This window comes from Myotis myotis, unplaced genomic scaffold (assembly GCF_014108235.1).
Source record: "Myotis myotis isolate mMyoMyo1 unplaced genomic scaffold, mMyoMyo1.p scaffold_m19_p_20, whole genome shotgun sequence".
Classification (NCBI taxonomy): Eukaryota; Metazoa; Chordata; class Mammalia; order Chiroptera; family Vespertilionidae; genus Myotis; species Myotis myotis.
In genome coordinates this window covers 11,796,018-11,813,238 of record NW_023416325.1, presented here as the reverse complement: position 1 = coordinate 11,813,238, position 17,221 = coordinate 11,796,018, and the positions used below count along the sequence as shown (strand labels likewise).

Genomic DNA, 17,221 nt, shown 5'->3' with positions numbered 1-17,221 from the left:
GCCTGCCATCGGCCCTCCGCGCACCCAGGCGCCGCAGAGCCACCCCTCCACCAGCTCTTCTTGTTTTGCGGACGCTGAGCGCGGGGTGGCTCGGTGGGAGGAGTCCGTTGTGGCCCGGCCCCTGCCCTGCTGGCTCCGCCCCCGACGGGCCCCTGGGGCTGTGGCCGGAAGATTTTTTTTTAATTTTTTTTTTTTTTTTTTTAATCTACGAGTGTGCATGTGACTGTGCTGGGTTGGAATGTGAACAATAAACAGGAATGTCCAAGTGTCCCAAGGGTGTGAGAGGGGAGGGTGCCTGGGTGCACAAAACCATTGCTCACAACTTGAACAAGTCTCCTTTGACCCAACCAAAGGGTGGAGGTGGGGGGGAAGGGCGAGAAGGGCGAGAAGGGCGAGGGACGTCGGATAAAACCTCCCCTTCCCGAAGACAGCATCACATCCGGGCCGTCAGCCCACTCCTTCCCTGACTGGTAACACTCCGGGCCGCCTAGGGGGTTTGCTGCACCGCAGAAGGAAGAGGGAGACAAGATGGTACCCGGAGGCTTTAATTGTGGGTGTTCCCCCTCGGTGATGGGCGGGGAAGTCAGACGACCACAGGGAGCTTGGACTTGGTGGTCTTCACAGAGGCGGCAGAGGGGGGCTTCTCCAGGAGCCCATCGCTAGGATCAGTCATCCCAGAGGTTTGCTCAGAAATCCCAGGAGCGGTGGCGTCCTCTCTGATGGTTGTAAACACATTCTTAGTGGCGGCTGGAGGCCTCCCTCCCTCCACGGACACTCCTCCCCCGACCCAGGGTCCTGGACACTTTACTGTGCCTTGAGAATGAATCATCTGCTGAACATTGGTTGAAATGAAGATTCCAGGCCCCATCACCCCCAACACACACATGCTACTTTCGGGAGGGGTCGGAAGTGGCCTGAATCTGAATGTTAACGAGCTCCCAGGCATTTCTGTCCAAAGGAGATCGAGCCCACAACCCGGGCATGTGCCCCTGACCTCCTGGTTCATAGGTCAACGGGAGGACCACACTTGGAGGAATACTGCTCTGGTGCCTAGTTCGGACCCCACAATTGACAATGGATGACAGAGGCAGCTCTTATCTCTCCTCTCCTTGCTGCATCCTCCCCCCCCCCCCGCCCCCCCCCCCCCATATACACACAGAATTAACACTCAGCTGAACGCTCAGGGCAAATCTAACTCCTGGAATCCACGACCTGTTGATGTTTATGAAAGGCCCTGAAAACTGAAAATTCTTATAAGTATGAAGAGGGTAAGGGCAGCTTATACACTTGCTCACACACAAATACACCCCTACACACACACACACACACACACACACACCCCAAATCCCAGGGCTGAGCGGCACTCCATACCCCCCAAAGATGTCACAGTTTGAGGGCTGGCATCATCTACCCTTACTCCGAGCCCTGTCCTCTCTCGGCCCTACCCACCCTTCTGCTCACCGAAGGTCACTACCCCCGTAAGTCTCCTTAGGCCTCTTCCTCCTCTCTTTCTGGAATCTCATGAGGCAGAATACAGCAACAGACAGGATCAGCACGCCCAGGAGCACTCCGATCACCGCCCCGGCCACTCGGCCTTTGGAAGGGTCTAAGGACACACAGGACCCTCAGAGCTGCAGACCCTCCTTGGCCCCTCAGACCATCTCATGCAGCCTCTGCAGCCCAGGCCTGCCTGCCTGGCCTCTGCCCGGCATCCCTACCAGTCACAGACAAGGTCAGTTCGCAGGAGGCACTGCCCATCTGGTTGGTGGCCACACAGCGGTAGGTGCCAGAGGAGGCCCGCGAGAGATTGGTGAGAATGAGCTGACCGGACACCTCATCTAGAGAGTAAAGAGGAAGTAAGTGTTCCATTACTGGACTCGCAGTGAGCACCCCCTATGACGAAAGCACTTTTCATTTCATCCTGTCAGGAAGGGACTAACCTCAATGTATTAGTCAGTCCCTTCCTAACCAATAAATGCCAAAGCCACTGCAACTCCTGTGCACTTTCCGCCCTGCGCAGCTGCCTTCTCAGGGAGGGGGAGGCTGCACACGTGTGAAGCTCAGAAACTGGCAATGGAATTGGGGTGGGTGCTCACAGGCTGATGTCAGGTTCCTGGTTGCAGGGCGGGTGGGGAGGGGGGAGGGGGTCTTCATCACTAGAAACTGTATCCCCTGGGATGGCTCTAAGCTGGACCCAGTGTTTTTCTAAGCTGCTTACCTCCCCCCCCTTTTAAAAAAAATATATTTTTATTGATTTCAGAGAGGAAGGCAGAGGGAGAGAGAGCTAGGAACATCAATGATAAGAGAGAATCATTAATTGGCTGCCTCCTGCACGCCCCCTACTGGGGATTGAGCTTGCAACCCAGGCATGTGCCCTTGACCAGAATCAAACCCAGGACCCTTCAGTCTACAGGCCGACACTCTATCCACTGAGCCGAACCGTCGAGGGCTAACCTTTCTTAAGAAGGCGGAGCACACAGCAGGAAGTGACCTGGGCTCTCTGGATTGAGAGAGGGTGGGCTGGGGCTGGGAAGAGAGAGGGCACTGGAGCGAGCATGAGGAGGCTGAGAAGCCAAGGCTCTTAGCCAGTTACACGGTTCCCCCAGAGAAACCAGCTAAGTGATCAAGACGGTCCATGCTACTCTGCCTCAGTTTCCCTTCTAGGAAGTTTGGAAATGATTCATGACCCTGAAGAAATCTCAAAAAAAACTCTCCCAAACAGACAAGCGGGGATCACAGAATGCCCCTGCCTTTCACTCTCTTCCACAATATCAGGAGTCTACTGAGCTTGAGAAATGCGTCCAGGATCACGCAGTCGCAGACTGTGCAGGGAGACAGACAGGAGGCACCAAGACAGGAGCCAAGGAAGATGCAGGGAGAAGGTATAGCATTTGTTTCATGCACACAGGCCTGGCGCTGGTATTGTGGGTGCGTGGGGTTTAGAGACCAGGTTTGCCCAGGTCCTGAGTCCCCCTCCTCTTCCTTCACGCCGGCCCTTACCTTGCACCATGCTGCCAGGAGGAGGTGTAGGAGAAGATCCAAGGCGGACCCAGTTGTACACGGGCCTGGGAGCCCCTTCAGAGGAACTGCACCTCAGGGCAGCAGAGCCTCCCACAGACGTGTGACCGGTCTGGCTGCACACGGGGCCACTGGGGGGCACTGCAAAAGTCACAGAAAGAACCTTGGTGGGCTTCCGATCCCCCGCCCCCCGCCCCCCATGAAATGCTGGATTTCCTCATTCAATACTCCACCAAACAGCGGTCCACTTTTGGGGTAGAAACCTGGCGGGGAGGGTCCTGTGTCTGCATCCCCAGGAAATGATTCACATGATTGGAAATTCTGATTGTTAGAAAAATGTTCACGTTGAGCCCAAATCTATGTTAATATCTACCCATTGGTCCCAACTCCTGCCCTCTGGGCCCACAAAGGGAAACGGAAGATCTCTCCTTCACAGGACAGCCTTTCAGATTCAACACCTCCTAAGTCAGCGGTTCTCAGCCTGTGGGTCGCGACCCCTTTGGCGGTCGAACGACCCTTTCACAGGGGTCGCCTAAGTCCATCCTGCATATCAGATATTTACATTACGATTCATAGCAGTAGCAACATGACAGTTATGAAGTAGCAACGAAAATAATTTTATGGTTGGGTCACAACATGAGAAACTGTATTTAAAGGGCCAGAAGGTTGAGAACCGCTGTCCTAAGTGGTCTCTTTTCCATCTAAACATCCGCAGCCCCTTTAGTCGTTTCTTCTGTTTGCTCATCTCCGAACAGGCTCTAGTCAGGGGTGAGATGGAAGCTCTGAACACAGAATTGGTGCTTAGTGTGGTAGAGGCCCTTGTTCCTTTAATGGTCATCCCCTGCCTCTGCCACTGACCTGGGGAGGGACAGACTCTGAGGTGCAAATGGGAGGTTCCCCAAAGATGGAGCTGTTGGGGGCATGACTCAAACCCTGTATGCGGGACCTTTGTTATAGGGCCTGAGGGAGGAGCACCTGTGGAGGGTGGAGCAGGAGCAGGACTGGCTGGGTCAGAAGGCTCAAGGAAGGAGGTACTTTCCCTCGGGGTCCCCAGTGCAGCTGTGTGCTTGGGCTGGAAGTCAGGATATGGGGGATCTACCAGGTCCCGCATCGTCTTTCAGGGTGTGTGGGTCCCCCGCCCCCCTTACCCAGCACAGTAAGGTTGACTAGCCCCAAGCCATTGGTGTAGAAATCTGGCGGGTTGTTGACTTGGCAGAGGTAGGTTCCTGTGTCTGAGGGCTGGACATCCGCCAGGGTCAGGGTGGCCACCCCTCCTGTGGGGGGGTTCTGACGCAGGCTGGCCCGCTTTGCCTTAGAACCCGTGGGATACAGCTGTCCGTTGGTGAAGTACAGGATCTGGGGAGAAGCAGAAGACACACACGCGCGCACTCCTTCTCCTGGCTGGCATCAACGCTTGGTCCCTTCTCACAAGGCCCATCCCTCACTCCAGCCAGGGAAGCTGACACTCTGTAGCTGGAACCCCCAAGGTCTAGCTCCCCAAATACCAGCCCTTCCCAAGTGGGAAACGGACTATATTCGCTGCTTTCAACTAAGTATGGCTCTCAATTTGGGGAACAAAATACAAATATTCGTGGAAGGGGCAGCATTTTATCCTACTTTCAATCCCAGCAGCTGAGGTCCATTACCAGCGTGTATTAACAGCAGCTGGGCCTGCACTGACGCGGGGGATTGCATAGGCAGCCACGGGATAGGCAGGTGGCTACAGGAGCGTGTGTGTGGCCTGGGATTACAGATTTCGGTCCTCTAGAAAGATTCTAGAAAGAGTCCACTTCTTTTCTCGTCCAAGCACACTGATCCCTCAACACACCCTCCCTGCCCTCAGCCTGGGTGGGTTCCCAGTTCCTGCCTCGCCGGGCCTACCCAGCCACAGGCCAGAGCCGCCCCCTGGCCTCCTCCCCCACCCCCAGCTCACGGGCGCGGACGCAGAGATGGGCTTCCCGGGCTGCACAAAGCTCCACTCCAGGGCGAAGCTGTCCGTCACGGATGTGCTGTAGGTGCAGGTCAGCTCGGCCGACTTGCCCACCGGCGCGCTCAGGGGCTCCGCGGGCACACGCACCTCCACCGCGCGGCCGGGCGCTGGGGGCGCACAGGGAGGGCGGCTCAGACGGCCAGCCGGAGGCCGAGGGGGTGGGGTCGGGGGCCGGACTCCCAATCTCAGGGGGGATCTGGAGCCCGGCCCACCGGTGGGTCTTCCCCCAGCCCTCCCTTCTCCAAACCCAAAGTTTCAGGAGGGAGGAGCGCACATCGCGGCTGAGTTCTGTGGGTAAAAGGACGAGCCTGGCCAGGTATGCGGGTGTGTTTGTCCGGGAGAGGAAAACAATGGTTCGGCAGTGGTTCAGGCCTCCCCGGGGGAGGCCCGGCTCGGCTCCCTGGCCCTACCGGCCCTGGATGCCCTCTCCCCGGCCTCGCGCACCCCCAGCCCGGCCCCTCCTCACCAGTCATGCAGACCAAGCCCAGCAGCGCCCCGCACAGCAAAGGCCCGGGGAGCCGGGCCATGGCCGCGTCCTGCCGTCTTGGGTCTGGTGTCCCCGCGCAGGAAGGGAAGGCGGTGCCCACAGGGCAGCCTCGCATGCAGGTCGGGGCGAGCCTGGCTATCTCAGAGCAAACAAGGGGCGAGGCCGGCACCCTCGCTAAGGAAACGCCTCGCCCTCCTCCAGGCCCAGTTCTGGAAGCGTTTTGACTGGACTCCCTTCTTCTGTCCTCCTCCCCCCAGTTTCTGAAGTTGTGGGGCCCTGGGGAACGGGCTGGACAGGGGGTGAGGGGTGGCCACCTGAAGGGAAGGGGTGGGACCTGCGGCTCTGCAAGGAAACCTGCCCTGGAGACAGGTAGGTGGTTTGACAACCTGTGGGCCGGCAGCAGACATCACCGCTTTGGGCTTCACCCCAGAGACCCTTTCCGATGCCTTGAGAGATTCGAGTTCCTTCCAAGCCCCTCCTCTTCTCCCTGAGATCCCATCTCTGGCACTTTTATCACTGGCTGATGGGAGTCTCCATGGCAACAACAGCTGCCTCCCACTTCCACAGTCACTCCTTTTTATGGGCAGGGAGGTGAGGCTTGGAGGGGGGTGTGTGTTAAGGGTTTAGTGGTCTGGCATTGGGGAGCCCCAATCAGGTTCCTCGCCTCTGCCCTTGAAGAGGAAGCAAGAGGTTAAATGCACCCCCCCCCTCACCCCCCCCCCCCCCCCCCGCGCCTCCCACCCCCCACCCCCAAGCTCTGGGCACTCAGGCTCCTGCAGAAAGTGCACCGGTTTCATTCCCTTGCTACTCACAGCAGGTTAGGGTTTTCCCAGCCTGGAGCTCTGTGTGCCTCTCCCATGCCACTGACAGTAAATGACCTTTTAAAGACTCTGGAAGAGACCTAGCCGGTTTGGCTAAGTGGATAGAGCCTTGGCCTGGGGACCGACGGCCCCGGGTTAGATTCCGGACAAGGGCATGGTACTTTGGTTGCAGGCTAGATCCCTGGTCAGGGTGTGTGTGCAGAAGGCAACCAATTGATGCCTCTCTCACACACATTGATGTTCCTCTCTCCTTCCCCTCCTTTCCACTCTCTAAAAAATAAATGGAAAAATATCCTCAGGTGAGGAGTAACAAAAAATAAAGGCTTTAGATGAGCTCTCCCCAGCCAGTAAGGCAGAGGCTGTGTGGAGAAGCTGGCCTAAGAACACAGCCTGGGCAGGGGTCCTCTTTGCATCATCCCCAACTTCTCCCGGGAATTCCAAGTTTGAAGAGAGGATTCGACTCTCACTTTCCATACAAACACAATATATCTTTATTGCAGTTTGTAAAATAAAAATAAAAACACACATCTTAAAACACGCATTTCAAGTTAGTTTAACAAATATCTTCCCTGTCCCCTGCCCCAACAAAACCCAACCAAGCCAGCAGGACAGGGTATATTAATGCAGGGAGCTGGAGTGGGAGTGAAGGGTAGTGTTAGATGGGGGTGGGATAGAGGTCAAGAGGGCCGGAAGGACTCATTGACTGGCAGTCTCCACCAGGGCTGGGGGGTAGGAGGTAGCCAATCTCAGCAGCATTCCTCTGCTGTATTAGGGTGGCCCCAGGAGGGGGTTCAGGCTCTTCCCAACCCCAGGTCCATTTCCTCTTCTTCTTCTACCTCCTGGAAGTTTGAGTCTTAACTAAGACCCAGTTTTCCCATAGTAAAGAAGGATGGGTGCAAAGGACTGGAGATCTAGAGGGGGCCAACCCCCCCAGACTCAGGCCTTTATGCTGGGGTAACCCCCATTGTAATTACTGTAGGAAGGAGAGACACCAGATGGCTCTGCCCACAAATGGCTGGGCTGTCACACCAGAGACCCAGCCTGATTCTGGGCGGGCACCATCACGGGGACAGCACCCTTGCGACTCAGGGCAGAGGGTGAGACCCAACCAAGACTGCGTGTGGGGGTCGATGCACCCAGCCTGGAAGAGCCGTGGGGCGGTCTGAGGGCTGGTGACGAGGTGACAGAGGAAAGGGTCCCATTCTTGGAGATTGTGTCTGAGCCCTTCGGCCAGGGCAGAGTCCGAGGAGCAGTGGCATCTTCCCTAGTCATCAAAGAAGCAGTGAGGTCAGAAACTGGAAGCGAGTGAGTTTCTACAGGCCTCGTCTTCCTCTCCCCTTCCCCCACTTCAACTCTCCTCTCCCTTCAAGTCTACCCACAGGCGTAATGCTTCAGCCACAGCCCATGCTTCCATCAGATGACAGCTGCCTGCATTCCCAGCCTCCCTCAGGGAGCTAGGAGAGTCCTGTCTGGGCACTTACTTGATATCATTGGCCACCTCCTCTGGGACCTTGCCCTGGCGTCGGTACAAGAGGACCAGTCCAGCTAGCAGCCCCAATCCAACCAGGGTGCCCACAACAGCTCCAGCAACCACTGCAGCCCCAGGCCCTGGAAGAACCTTGGTGTCACAAGCGACATCCAGCTGTCCCCCCTCCCTCTCCAATGCTCTACCCCACTGCCTCCATACACCTTGTGTCTTTTTCTCAGTTAAGAAGAGGTGGCTGGCCGAAACCGGTTTGGCTCAGTGGATAGAGCGTCGGCCTGCGGACTGAAAGGTCCCAGGTTCGATTCCGGTCAAGGGCATGTACCTGGGTTGCAGGCACATCCCCAGTGGAGGGTGTACAGGAGGCAGCTGATCGATGTTTCTCTCTCATCGATGTTTCTAACTATCTCTCTCCCTTCTTCTCTGTAAAAAATCAATAAAATATATATATATAAAAAAGAAGAGGTGGCTGTCCAGCAGAAAATGGTCACTGACCAAATATTTGGACAAACATTTGATCAGAACAAATTTGTTGCCCTGTTACAATGAGAGGACTCAGTAGACAGGTCTCCCCCCCCCCCCCCCCCCCCGTCTATTGCAGCCCCACCCCAACCACTGGCCCCACTTACCCCTCACTGACCTGTGCTCACTTCCAGGGTCACGTTGCAGCTGGCGCTGCCCACCCTGTTGGAGGCCTTGCAGATATAGACTCCAGACATAGAACTGGAAAGGTTTCGGAGGCTTAAAAGGCCAGATATGGCATCTGTGGACACAATTTAGCCATCAGGCCAGGGACCCAATTTCCCACTAAAAAAAAAAAAAAGAAAAGCCTACCCTTCTTCTGGAATGTCCCCTTTGACTCTCTGGGAAACTCGGGGGGGGGGGGGGGGGGGAGGGTAGGGAGGGAGGTTTTTGGGGGAGGAGTGTGACAGTAAGCACACTGGGTTCTGCTTCCAGGTGCAGAACTGCTGGCTCAATATCCCTCTCCATTTCCCAGGCTCAATGTCCCCAACTGATTCTGAAAGGAGGCTAAAGAAATGATAACCAGCCCAGCCCAACCGGTGTGCTCAGTGGCTGAGTGTGGAACTATGGGCCAGGAGGTCAGGGCACATGCCTGGGCTGTGGGCTCGATCCCCAGTAGGGGGCATGCAGGAGGCAGCCGATCAATGATTCTCTCTCATCATTGATATTTCTATCTCTCTCTCCCTCTCCCTTCCTCTCTGAAATCAACAAATATATATATATATTTTTAAAAAATCATAATAAAGAAATGATACCCAGAGAAATCAAAACAGGATTTTAATTTCTAAATGGCAGAGTGGGGTGAGAGAAAAAACATTGGCTAGGAATGAGAAAACTTGGGTTCCAGAATAGGCCGTGTGACTTTAAGCAAGTTACTTGCAATCCCTGGGTCCCCATTACTTCATCTCTAAAACAGGATAATATAACCTTCTGGATAGTGTTGAAAAATTATGTGAAATAATAATTATAACAGTTAAAGTTTATTGGATGCTTATGTACACCAAGGACTGAGTTCTTTACATCCACTAATTTATGAAAGTTTCAAAACGAACCTATGAGGTAAGTGCTACGTAAAAAAAAAAAAAAAAAAAAAAGAATTATTATAAAATGGTCAAATGAAAAGTAGAAAGAGGGACAAATGAAAATACTACCACTTAGATTCAACAGTCGCCAACATTTTGCTATACTTATTTAATTTCCTTTCTCTTTTTTCCTGAGACATTTAAAATAACGACTTCAGCATAAATCTCCAAAAATTAAGGATACTGCCCTACATAACCACAATACCATTCCTGATCATTAATAATTCTCTAAAAGCATCTAATACTCCATAACAAAAATGTTCCATCAATTATATCTCATAAAAAATTGTTTTTAAAGTTCCAATTTCCCCAAAATGACTTTTAGAGCTGGTGTCCCATTTTTAAAATGAGGAGACGGCCTGGCCGGTGTGGCTCAGTGGTGGAGGGCACATGCCAGGGTTGGGGGCTCGATCCCCAGCAGCGAGTGTGCAGGAGGCAGCCGATCAATGATTCTCTCTCATCATTGATGTTTTTATCTCTCTCTCTCTTTCTCCCTTCCACCCTGAAATCAATAAAAAAAAAAATCTTTTAAAAAAATTAGGAAATGGAGGTAGCTAGGACACAGCCAGTGAACAGCAGAGTTCTAGAGCTTCTTTAGTAACATAGTTATACGTGAAAGCACCAACACCAGCTTGCACCTAGTAGCCCTCTTTCTCCACCACTGCCCGCACCCTTCTCCTCCCCAGTACTTTTTACCACTGTCTTTCCTTTTCACCCCAGTCCCTCTGGTACCTCATCTTGCCCCAGCCCCACCCCAGTCTCTGTGTCTCCAGAAGTCTCTCACCTAAAACTGGTGCAAAGAAAACCTCAACAGATGGTTGTAACCGCTCCCACTGGTACAGGGCAGCGGGCTTACTCCTTGGGGACTTGCAGCTCAAGGTCACATTGGTCCCCACACGGGGTGCACCCAGAAGATGGCAGGATGGAGGAGCTGGAGGAACTGGGGAAGGGGAGACAGGTTAAAAACTCACACCCAAGAGACCAATAGACACCCCCCTACACACACACACCAACTTCTACACACACCCTTCAGTCACTCCATTTAACCCTCGTCCAACCTGTACACTCAGCCATTGGGGAGAGAGAACTGCCTGAACTGGGGCAGGCAGGGGGAGGGGGGAGGAACGGGGAGAGACACACAAGTACTGGAAAGTGTGTGCTTCTTACCCCACACGTCAAGTTTTAAAGTTTTGCTGTCGTGGCCCCTGCTTGTGCCTTGCTTGTCTTGCACGTTCACAGAGCAGCGGTAGGACCCAGAGTCTTTCTCCCGGAGGCCCTGCAGCCGCAGGGACACATTCCGGGAGGGCCTGGGGTAGACCAGGGACGCTCCATCTTGGCTTGTTGTGGCCCCATTGATGTGCGCCAACACCTGGTGTGAGCATAACCCCTGCCCATTATCACATGCCTCATGGTGCCCACAGGCTCAGCCAATCTCCCTCCACCAAACTGTCAAACCTCAGATGCCCCTCACCTGCACCGTCCCCTCTAACCTGTACCAGCTCCCCTCCACCCCTTCTCCCTGGCCACCCTCTCACCACCCCAGGTCCTCTTCGCCAGAACGGTTTTTGATCCCCTGTATGTTGTCTCCGTCTCCCACTTGGGGTGTTTGGAAAGGTGGTAAAATGGGTGAGAGGTCATGTAAACAGGGGTTATGTCTGAAAGGAACCAAATGTACAAGTTCAGGCCCTGTGAAACCAGGATCGACCCCTGCAGTCTAAGCTTCTTTCACACACACCCCTGTGTAGCAAAGGGCCTCTTGAAGATGTGCCCTCGGGCTTCAGAAGGAGCCATGCCAGCGAGGGGCTCTGGAAGGTAAGTGTCCTTGGCCTTTGCCCTAACTGTGATGCCAGGAGAGGCCAGAAGGGAGATGGCGGGAGGCTGCCCCTTGCCTCTCAAGGTGGGTACAAGAGGCAGCAGCCTGTGATGTCCGAAGCACAGAGAATGTGAACACAGGTTGATAGGCAACTTTTTAAAAGTGGGCGTGGCTCAGTGGTTGATCGTTGACCTATGAACCAGGAGGTCACCATTGGATTCTGGTCAGGACACAGGCCCAAGTTGTGGGCTCCATCCCCAGAGTGGAGCATGCAGGAGGCAGCCCATCAGTGATTCTCTCTCATCGCTGATGTTCCTCTCTCTCTCTCTCCCATCTATCTATATCTATCTATCTATCTATCTATCTATCTATCTATCTATCTATCTATCTATCTATCTATCTATCTATCTAGTGTGATACTCGCCCTAACTCTTCCCACCTCTGCCCCCAATCCTCGCTGCCCCACCCCCATAGCAAAGTAAGATGCCTCTTCACTCTGCCGTGTTTGTGGCCAAATTTCTAGGGAAACTTGGGGGAAAGAGAGTCCTTTTGGGCCACCTCCAAGATCGGAACAAAATCAAACCGATGGAGAAGACCTTGCTTTCTCCCCACCCCCCACCCCCCGCCCCCGCCGAAACTTTTTCCCGTCCCCCTCTCCCTGGCTCCTCCCCTTCCCTCCTCCCCGCGTCGCCAGCAGCGCCCCCCGCCCCCGCTGGGCTAAGGTGAGCGGCGTGGGAACCTCACCTGCTTCAGATCCTGCCCTTCCTGCTCCAGGAACCACATCAGGGTGAGCGTCTCCCAGGGCTGGGCCGAGGCCGCCTCCCCCTGGAAGGTGTACCAGGCCGGCAGCACCACCTCGTCTCCCTCCACCGCGAGGACCCTGTCGCGGCCCGAGGGCACGTGCAGCTGGAACTGGGCGCAGGAGGCGGGTGCTGGGGAGGAGAGCGAGGACGCCTGAGCTCAGACCTGCCCATCCTGGCAGGGCGGGGGTGGGGGGCGCAGGACGCCCGGCCCATAGGAAGGACCTCAAGAGTCCTGTCCAGGGGCTCGGAGACTACCTACTGCCTGGGGGCCGCAACCTGGGGCCTGCTTTCAGCGTCATCAGCGCCCGAGCGCTAATCCTCCGAAACCTCCGCCTTCGGGTGTGTGGCGCGGAGGAGGACACAGTTATGTGCCATTTATTTGTATCCAGAGGCGCAGATTTCCAGCGAGGAGGGGAAGACGCCCGAGAGGAAGGGCAGGTTTAATGGTTTTGATGTACATTCTGCGTAGCCCACTTGCTCCCGCAGTTTCCCGGGCGAGAGGGAGGTAGGGAGGGAGTGACCGGGCTGGTCTGGATCGGAGCGTTCCTGCCCCGAGGGGTGGAGGGGCTGGGAGGCCGCTGGTAACCGCAGCTCCGGATGGACAGCCTGGGGCCGAGGTCGGAGCCGCCCGGTGGCTGCTGCGCGCCCTCCCCCGCCCTCTCAGCCCCGACAGGTGCGCTCCCTGGGAGAGAGGAGAGCTGGGACCCAGCAGGCTCCCGCGGGCCCTTTTGGGATCCAGGCGACCAGGGCGGATCCTCTGGGGCCACAGGGAACGTCGGCAGAGCTGGGGCACGAATGAAGGTCCCCAACAACCAAGTACGAAGTTGTGGCTGCGTGCGTCCGTGTCCAGGAGGTGGACTGGGCTGTGGGTTTCAGGGAGGGGACTAAGCGAATCCATGTGGCACCTAGAAACGCTCGCGTTTTGCCCTTTGGAGAGGTGACGGGCAGAGTCCTAAGCCGTTTGGGGGAATACCCTCGGGCTCCCATCCCGCGGGCCTGAGGATCCTGGCGGCAGGAGGCCTGGCCACTGGGCACCGCCACCTCTGAGTGGTGACCAGGCAGCCCAGGCACGGGCAGAGGCCGCAGACTGGCTGGGCTCTCCGCCCGCCAGGAGTTGGTTGAAGCCTCTCAGGCCAGGAGCACACCCGGCCAGGATGCGCACCACCCCCACCGCTTCCCGCTGCAGCCCCTAGGAGCCCCCACACCTAGTCCTTAGCCTTCTCAGCAGCCTCCTTCCCATTTCCTGGCGGGATCCAGGCAGGCCCGGGCAGGAAACTTGTGCCCAGCGATAAGCTAGAAGACAATGAGGGAGGAGGGAGGAGGGAGGAGGAGGGGGCTAGGCCAGAGGTTCTACAGCTGGAAACAACCACTGCCTCAAGGAGCTCGAGGCCCCGGGACACCCCCTCCTGGGGCGCGGCTGCCTCTCCTGGCACGTCTGCAGTGCTCCCAGAGGCCAGGCAGTTCCTACCAACGGCAGTGCTGAGCCCTCAAACCCCACTAGTGTTTCATTTTGCGAGAGGTACTTCAGATGATGGCAATGGATACACTTCTGGGCAAATGCTCCCTTTCTTATCGGCCCATCAGAAACCGGGAGCAGCAGAGGCCCCAGGCTTTAGCCTTCCTCCCTGGGTGTCCGCTGGAGCAGAAGTCCCCAACTGTTGGTCCCTTTTCACTCTAGGGTTCACAGTGTCATCCAAAGAGAAGGGGGTGGTTGGGTTTGGGCAAAGGAGACCTGACCAGCCCAAGAAAGGGACCCTCTGGCCCACTCCCCAGAGCAAAAGCCGGGAAAGACTGAGAATGGGCCTGCTTTCCAGGGCTACTATTTTTAGTCTCCCTCTTTCTCTGAGAAACTCCCCCCTCGGGCTTCTCACGCCCCAGGGGCAGCAGCGCTGGGCCACTGAGGAGCACAGACAGCGAGGAACTTGAGGAACTTGCGAGAGCCAGTGCCCGCCCTGAGCCTAGGTCCCCAGCGCCATTTAACCCTTGCATAGCCCGGGAACTCCGCAATCCCCCTGCCAACAGGTAGGGACTTGGAGCTTGGGCTGTCACTATAAAAACTGAAGCTCAGAGTTACACACACACACACACACACACACACACGACCAGGAAAGCTGTGGAGATGCCCAGGCAGCCAACTGGCAATTTTCCCCCTTGCTTCAGAAACCCCCCAGCAAGAAAGAGGATGGGGGGTAGGGGGGACAGAGTGCAGAAGGAAAAGAGGTGCTGAGGTTGAAGTGGGGCGGGGAGGCTGAGAAATGGAGGCAACCTGGAACAGGCCCACCAAGCTAAAGGGGCAGGAAGCTGCCCGGATTTGGTGGCTGGGGAGCTGCTCCTGAGCCCCACTTGGTCTGGGGCTCTACTTCTTCCTGCCCCAACGTCCTCGCAGCACAGACCCGGCGAAAGGGAGCGCACATGAGGGTGCTGGATTTCCCTCTACACCCTGCCTAGCCTGGCTTGCCCTGGACTTTCCACCGGACAGAAAGGAGCTCAAGATGGCCTCGCCTAACCCACGCTCCACCCGCCTGGGGTCCTTGAGGAGGAATGGCAAGAAAGTCTGGGAGGTGGGGTGCAACAGGCTTAGTTCCTGCCGGGCCCTTCTCTCCCCAGTTGGGCCACCGTAAGCTCCTGGGCAACCCTGGAAGCTTCTAACGCCCCTCAAAGCACTTGCTCTGGGGAGGTGGCCTCCCTCTCTGACTCTTTGAGGCCCGCTCTCTATTTCCTCTGTCCCCTTGACCCTAGGAACCAAGGACGGTGGTGGACCTCTGGGGGGGGGGGGGTCACCATTCTGCTCCTCTAGGCACCCAGGCCCCTCCCCCATTTCCTGTATCCCAAATGACCTCACGGTTGTGCGTTGGGGGCACCTCCCTTGATTCCTAGGGCAGGAAGCAGGAGGAGGGGGCAGAGGGCGGCCTGGGCTGGGGGACTGAAGTGAAGTGGGGTGTCAGGCCCAGTACCAGGGAATTGCCCGGGGCCTGTGTGGGGAGGGGCAGGAGCGGAGCTGGAGCTAAGTCCTTAAGCTCTTTAGCCAGTGTCTCATCTAGCAGCTCAGCTCATCCGGCTCTGCTGGGGGCTGGTGGGGAGTCGGGGTGAGGAATGGTTCGGCTACCTCACCCCAGAGGTCTACCCTGGCGATGCCCTGACCTTCTCCCCACCACACAAACACCTGGGACGGGAAGTGGGCGCGGGCAGTGGGTGCTGTCCTCAACCCACAGGGATGGGGTCAGTAGCAGCCGGGATGCCCTGGGTGGGTGGGAGAGGCTGGAGTGTGTATGTGGGGGAGGGTCAGAGTCAGAGGCGGGAGTCTGGTCCCACCCAGTTCCTCACCAGGTCACAAACCAGCTCCCTCTGGGTCGGAGTCTCCCCACCTCCCGCTCAAGTCCCCTCCCGGTTCTGGGTTTAACTTACCGAAGGTACTCAGCCCCAGGAACAAAACCTGCAGCAGGGACACCATGGCCTTCCCTGGCCCCGACGGTCAGGGGCGCTGGCTCTGGGACGCTGGCTCTGGGACGCAGTGACTGCCAGGTGCCGAGGCCACGGGACAGCCGCAGTGACCGCCAGGTGCCGAGGCCACGGGACAGCTGCAGTGACCGCCAGATGCCGAGGCCACGGGACAGCCGGAGGGGACTCGGGAGCCGGGACACTGACACCGAGGGCAGCGCTAGCCAGAGTGTGCGCGCGCGGCCGGTGGCCGGGTGGGAACCGACAGGGACAGGGGGCGGGGCATTGGAAGGGGCGGAGAGGTCGCTGTCCTCCCGGGCGGGGCACGCGGGTGACCCTCCTGACCCTCCTCGAGCTCTGGGATCCGGTGGCTTTGACCTGGCCGGCGCGCAGGGTGGGGTCCGGTAATCCGGTGCAACCACCGCGGCCTCGGGCAGGGAAGACCAGGGTCCCAGCGGCCGCAGCGCAGCCACGCTCTCTCCGCGGGGTGGGTGGGATAAGGATGGGAGGGAGGGGGCTTTGGGGATTCCTCGGTGTCCAGGGACCACTCACACCCCCACACCGTAAACCGCAGAGCACTGGTCCCCGACTAACTGGCTCCGAGCCTAACCCGAGTGGCCTGCCTGGTGGAGGAAGAAGGGCACCGTTTCCCCGGGGCCACTGGGACTCCGCAGTGTGGGGGACCGGGACCGTCAGGGACGGCGCCAAACCCGAGTGACCGCTTCCCCAGGGCGGGGGTGGGGAGGCAGCGGGTGCTGGGCCGGAGCCGTGAGGAGGAGCGGGTCAGTGGGTGGGTTATGGCCACCTGAGCCAAGAAGCCGGAGGCCGCTCGGCAGGAGGTCAGGCCCGCAAGGGACTCGCCTGCGGGGGGACGCTGGGACCCTCTCCCGCTTTGGGCGGCGTGGGGAGGGCTCGCAGGCCACGGGGTCCAGTGCGCGGTCCCACGAGCTGGGTGGGGAAAGACTGGCGGGAGGACGCCCCGGGAGTAGCGCGGGACACTGAATACTCACCTTTGCAAACATCCTCCCCTGGGCCGTGTGCTGCCTGGGGAGGAGGGGGCTGCGGGGAGGCTGCACCGAGCCCCTGAGGCTTTATTCCCCGGACTGGTCGCTTTCCTGCGAATTTAGTAACCGACCCTCCCCCTCCCCCTCCCCCTGCGCCCCCTGGCGGCCGCGGCCCCTCCAGGAAGCGCACGCACCTGTTCCTGCTTCTCAGTCCAACATACAAAACAAAGATGCTTCAAACATCCCGGCGCAGCTCAACCTCCGCGCAAAGGCCACCGAGGACACAAAGCGCAACCGCGAACTCCTGGCGCCGCCTGCTCTGGGTGGCTGTGGCCTGGGGAGAAAAGCAGCCAGGCCTCCTGGATTCCACTGATCCAGAGTTCTGCTGTAACACTGAGTGTGTTCCCGGTGCCTGCGCTGCACACAGACCCTCCGGCTGCTGCGTCCTAGTGTGACTTGCCTGGCTGCTCTTTAAATACCTGCGGGGCAGTGGCTCTGAGAAATGCCTGTGCGAACACTACACTGCCCGTGTCCACTCTGGAGCCTAGAAGCTGGCAACTCAGTGGCAGCCAAGGCAACAGACATAGATAACTGCCCACCTCATACCCTTAGGCAGCGACCCGCACACTTGAAATTGTCACGTAGATTATGGGGTGGGGGGGTGGGGGTGGGGGGGAGTGTTGGTTTGTTCTTTCTATTGTATCGCACTCAAATTTTTCTTGATTTTAGTTAACATTGCAAACCCCTCTTGTAAACATCT

The 17,221-nt window shown here is 57.3% G+C and overlaps 2 protein-coding genes across 4 annotated transcripts; both read right to left on the bottom strand.

Annotated features, from left to right (window-relative positions):
- Positions 1–2: 2 nt before the first annotated feature.
- VSIG2 (V-set and immunoglobulin domain containing 2) lies at positions 3–5,805 on the bottom strand. Its single transcript, XM_036354322.1, has 7 exons — positions 5,475–5,805; positions 4,952–5,115; positions 4,167–4,374; positions 3,001–3,159; positions 1,719–1,838; positions 1,462–1,606; positions 3–716 (listed from the first exon to the last, which is right to left on the bottom strand). The coding sequence occupies exons 1-7, from the start codon at positions 5,608–5,610 to the stop codon at positions 584–586; spliced, it is 1,065 nt and encodes a 354-aa protein (XP_036210215.1). The 5' UTR covers positions 5,611–5,805; the 3' UTR covers positions 3–583.
- A 978-nt stretch (positions 5,806–6,783) lies between these two features.
- On the bottom strand, positions 6,784–15,703 carry ESAM (endothelial cell adhesion molecule). 3 transcript variants are annotated; one of them, XM_036354293.1, is made up of 8 exons: positions 15,599–15,703; positions 15,425–15,562; positions 11,961–12,148; positions 10,571–10,772; positions 10,188–10,343; positions 8,440–8,562; positions 7,798–7,924; positions 6,784–7,580 (listed from the first exon to the last, which is right to left on the bottom strand). In XM_036354293.1, exons 2-8 carry the CDS (start codon positions 15,468–15,470, stop codon positions 7,340–7,342), a joined length of 1,083 nt encoding a protein of 360 aa, XP_036210186.1. In that variant the 5' UTR covers positions 15,471–15,562; positions 15,599–15,703; the 3' UTR covers positions 6,784–7,339. The 3 variants fall into 3 exon arrangements, with proteins under 3 accessions (XP_036210186.1, XP_036210187.1, XP_036210188.1); XM_036354294.1 differs by adding an exon at positions 12,279–13,312 and having other exon boundaries at positions 15,425–15,659; XM_036354295.1 differs by lacking the exon at positions 7,798–7,924 and having other exon boundaries at positions 15,425–15,659.
- Between the last annotated feature and the right edge of the window lie 1,518 nt (positions 15,704–17,221).

What these genes read in the sequence shown, in the direction of transcription:
- VSIG2 (XM_036354322.1), bottom strand. Translation starts at nt 5,610, where the DNA reads ATGCGAGGCTGCCCTGTGGGCACCGCCTTCCCTTCCTGCGCGGGGACA. An exon ending in GGGCTTGGTCTGCATGACTG is followed by an intron (nt 5,116 to 5,474) that starts GTGAGGAGGGGC and finishes GTGCGCCCCCAG; the next exon opens with CGCCCGGCCGCGCGGTGGAG. An exon ending in TACGGGGGTAGTGACCTTCG is followed by an intron (nt 717 to 1,461) that starts GTGAGCAGAAGG and finishes TACAACCATCAG; the next exon opens with AGAGGACGCCACCGCTCCTG.
- ESAM (XM_036354293.1), bottom strand. Translation starts at nt 15,470, where the DNA reads ATGGTGTCCCTGCTGCAGGTTTTGTTCCTGGGGCTGAGTACCTTCG. An exon ending in GACCCTGGAAGTGAGCACAG is followed by an intron (nt 7,925 to 8,439) that starts GTCAGTGAGGGG and finishes AGGTTCTTCCAG; the next exon opens with GGCCTGGGGCTGCAGTGGTT. An exon ending in GAGGTGGCCAATGATATCAA is followed by an intron (nt 7,581 to 7,797) that starts GTAAGTGCCCAG and finishes TTTGATGACTAG; the next exon opens with GGAAGATGCCACTGCTCCTC.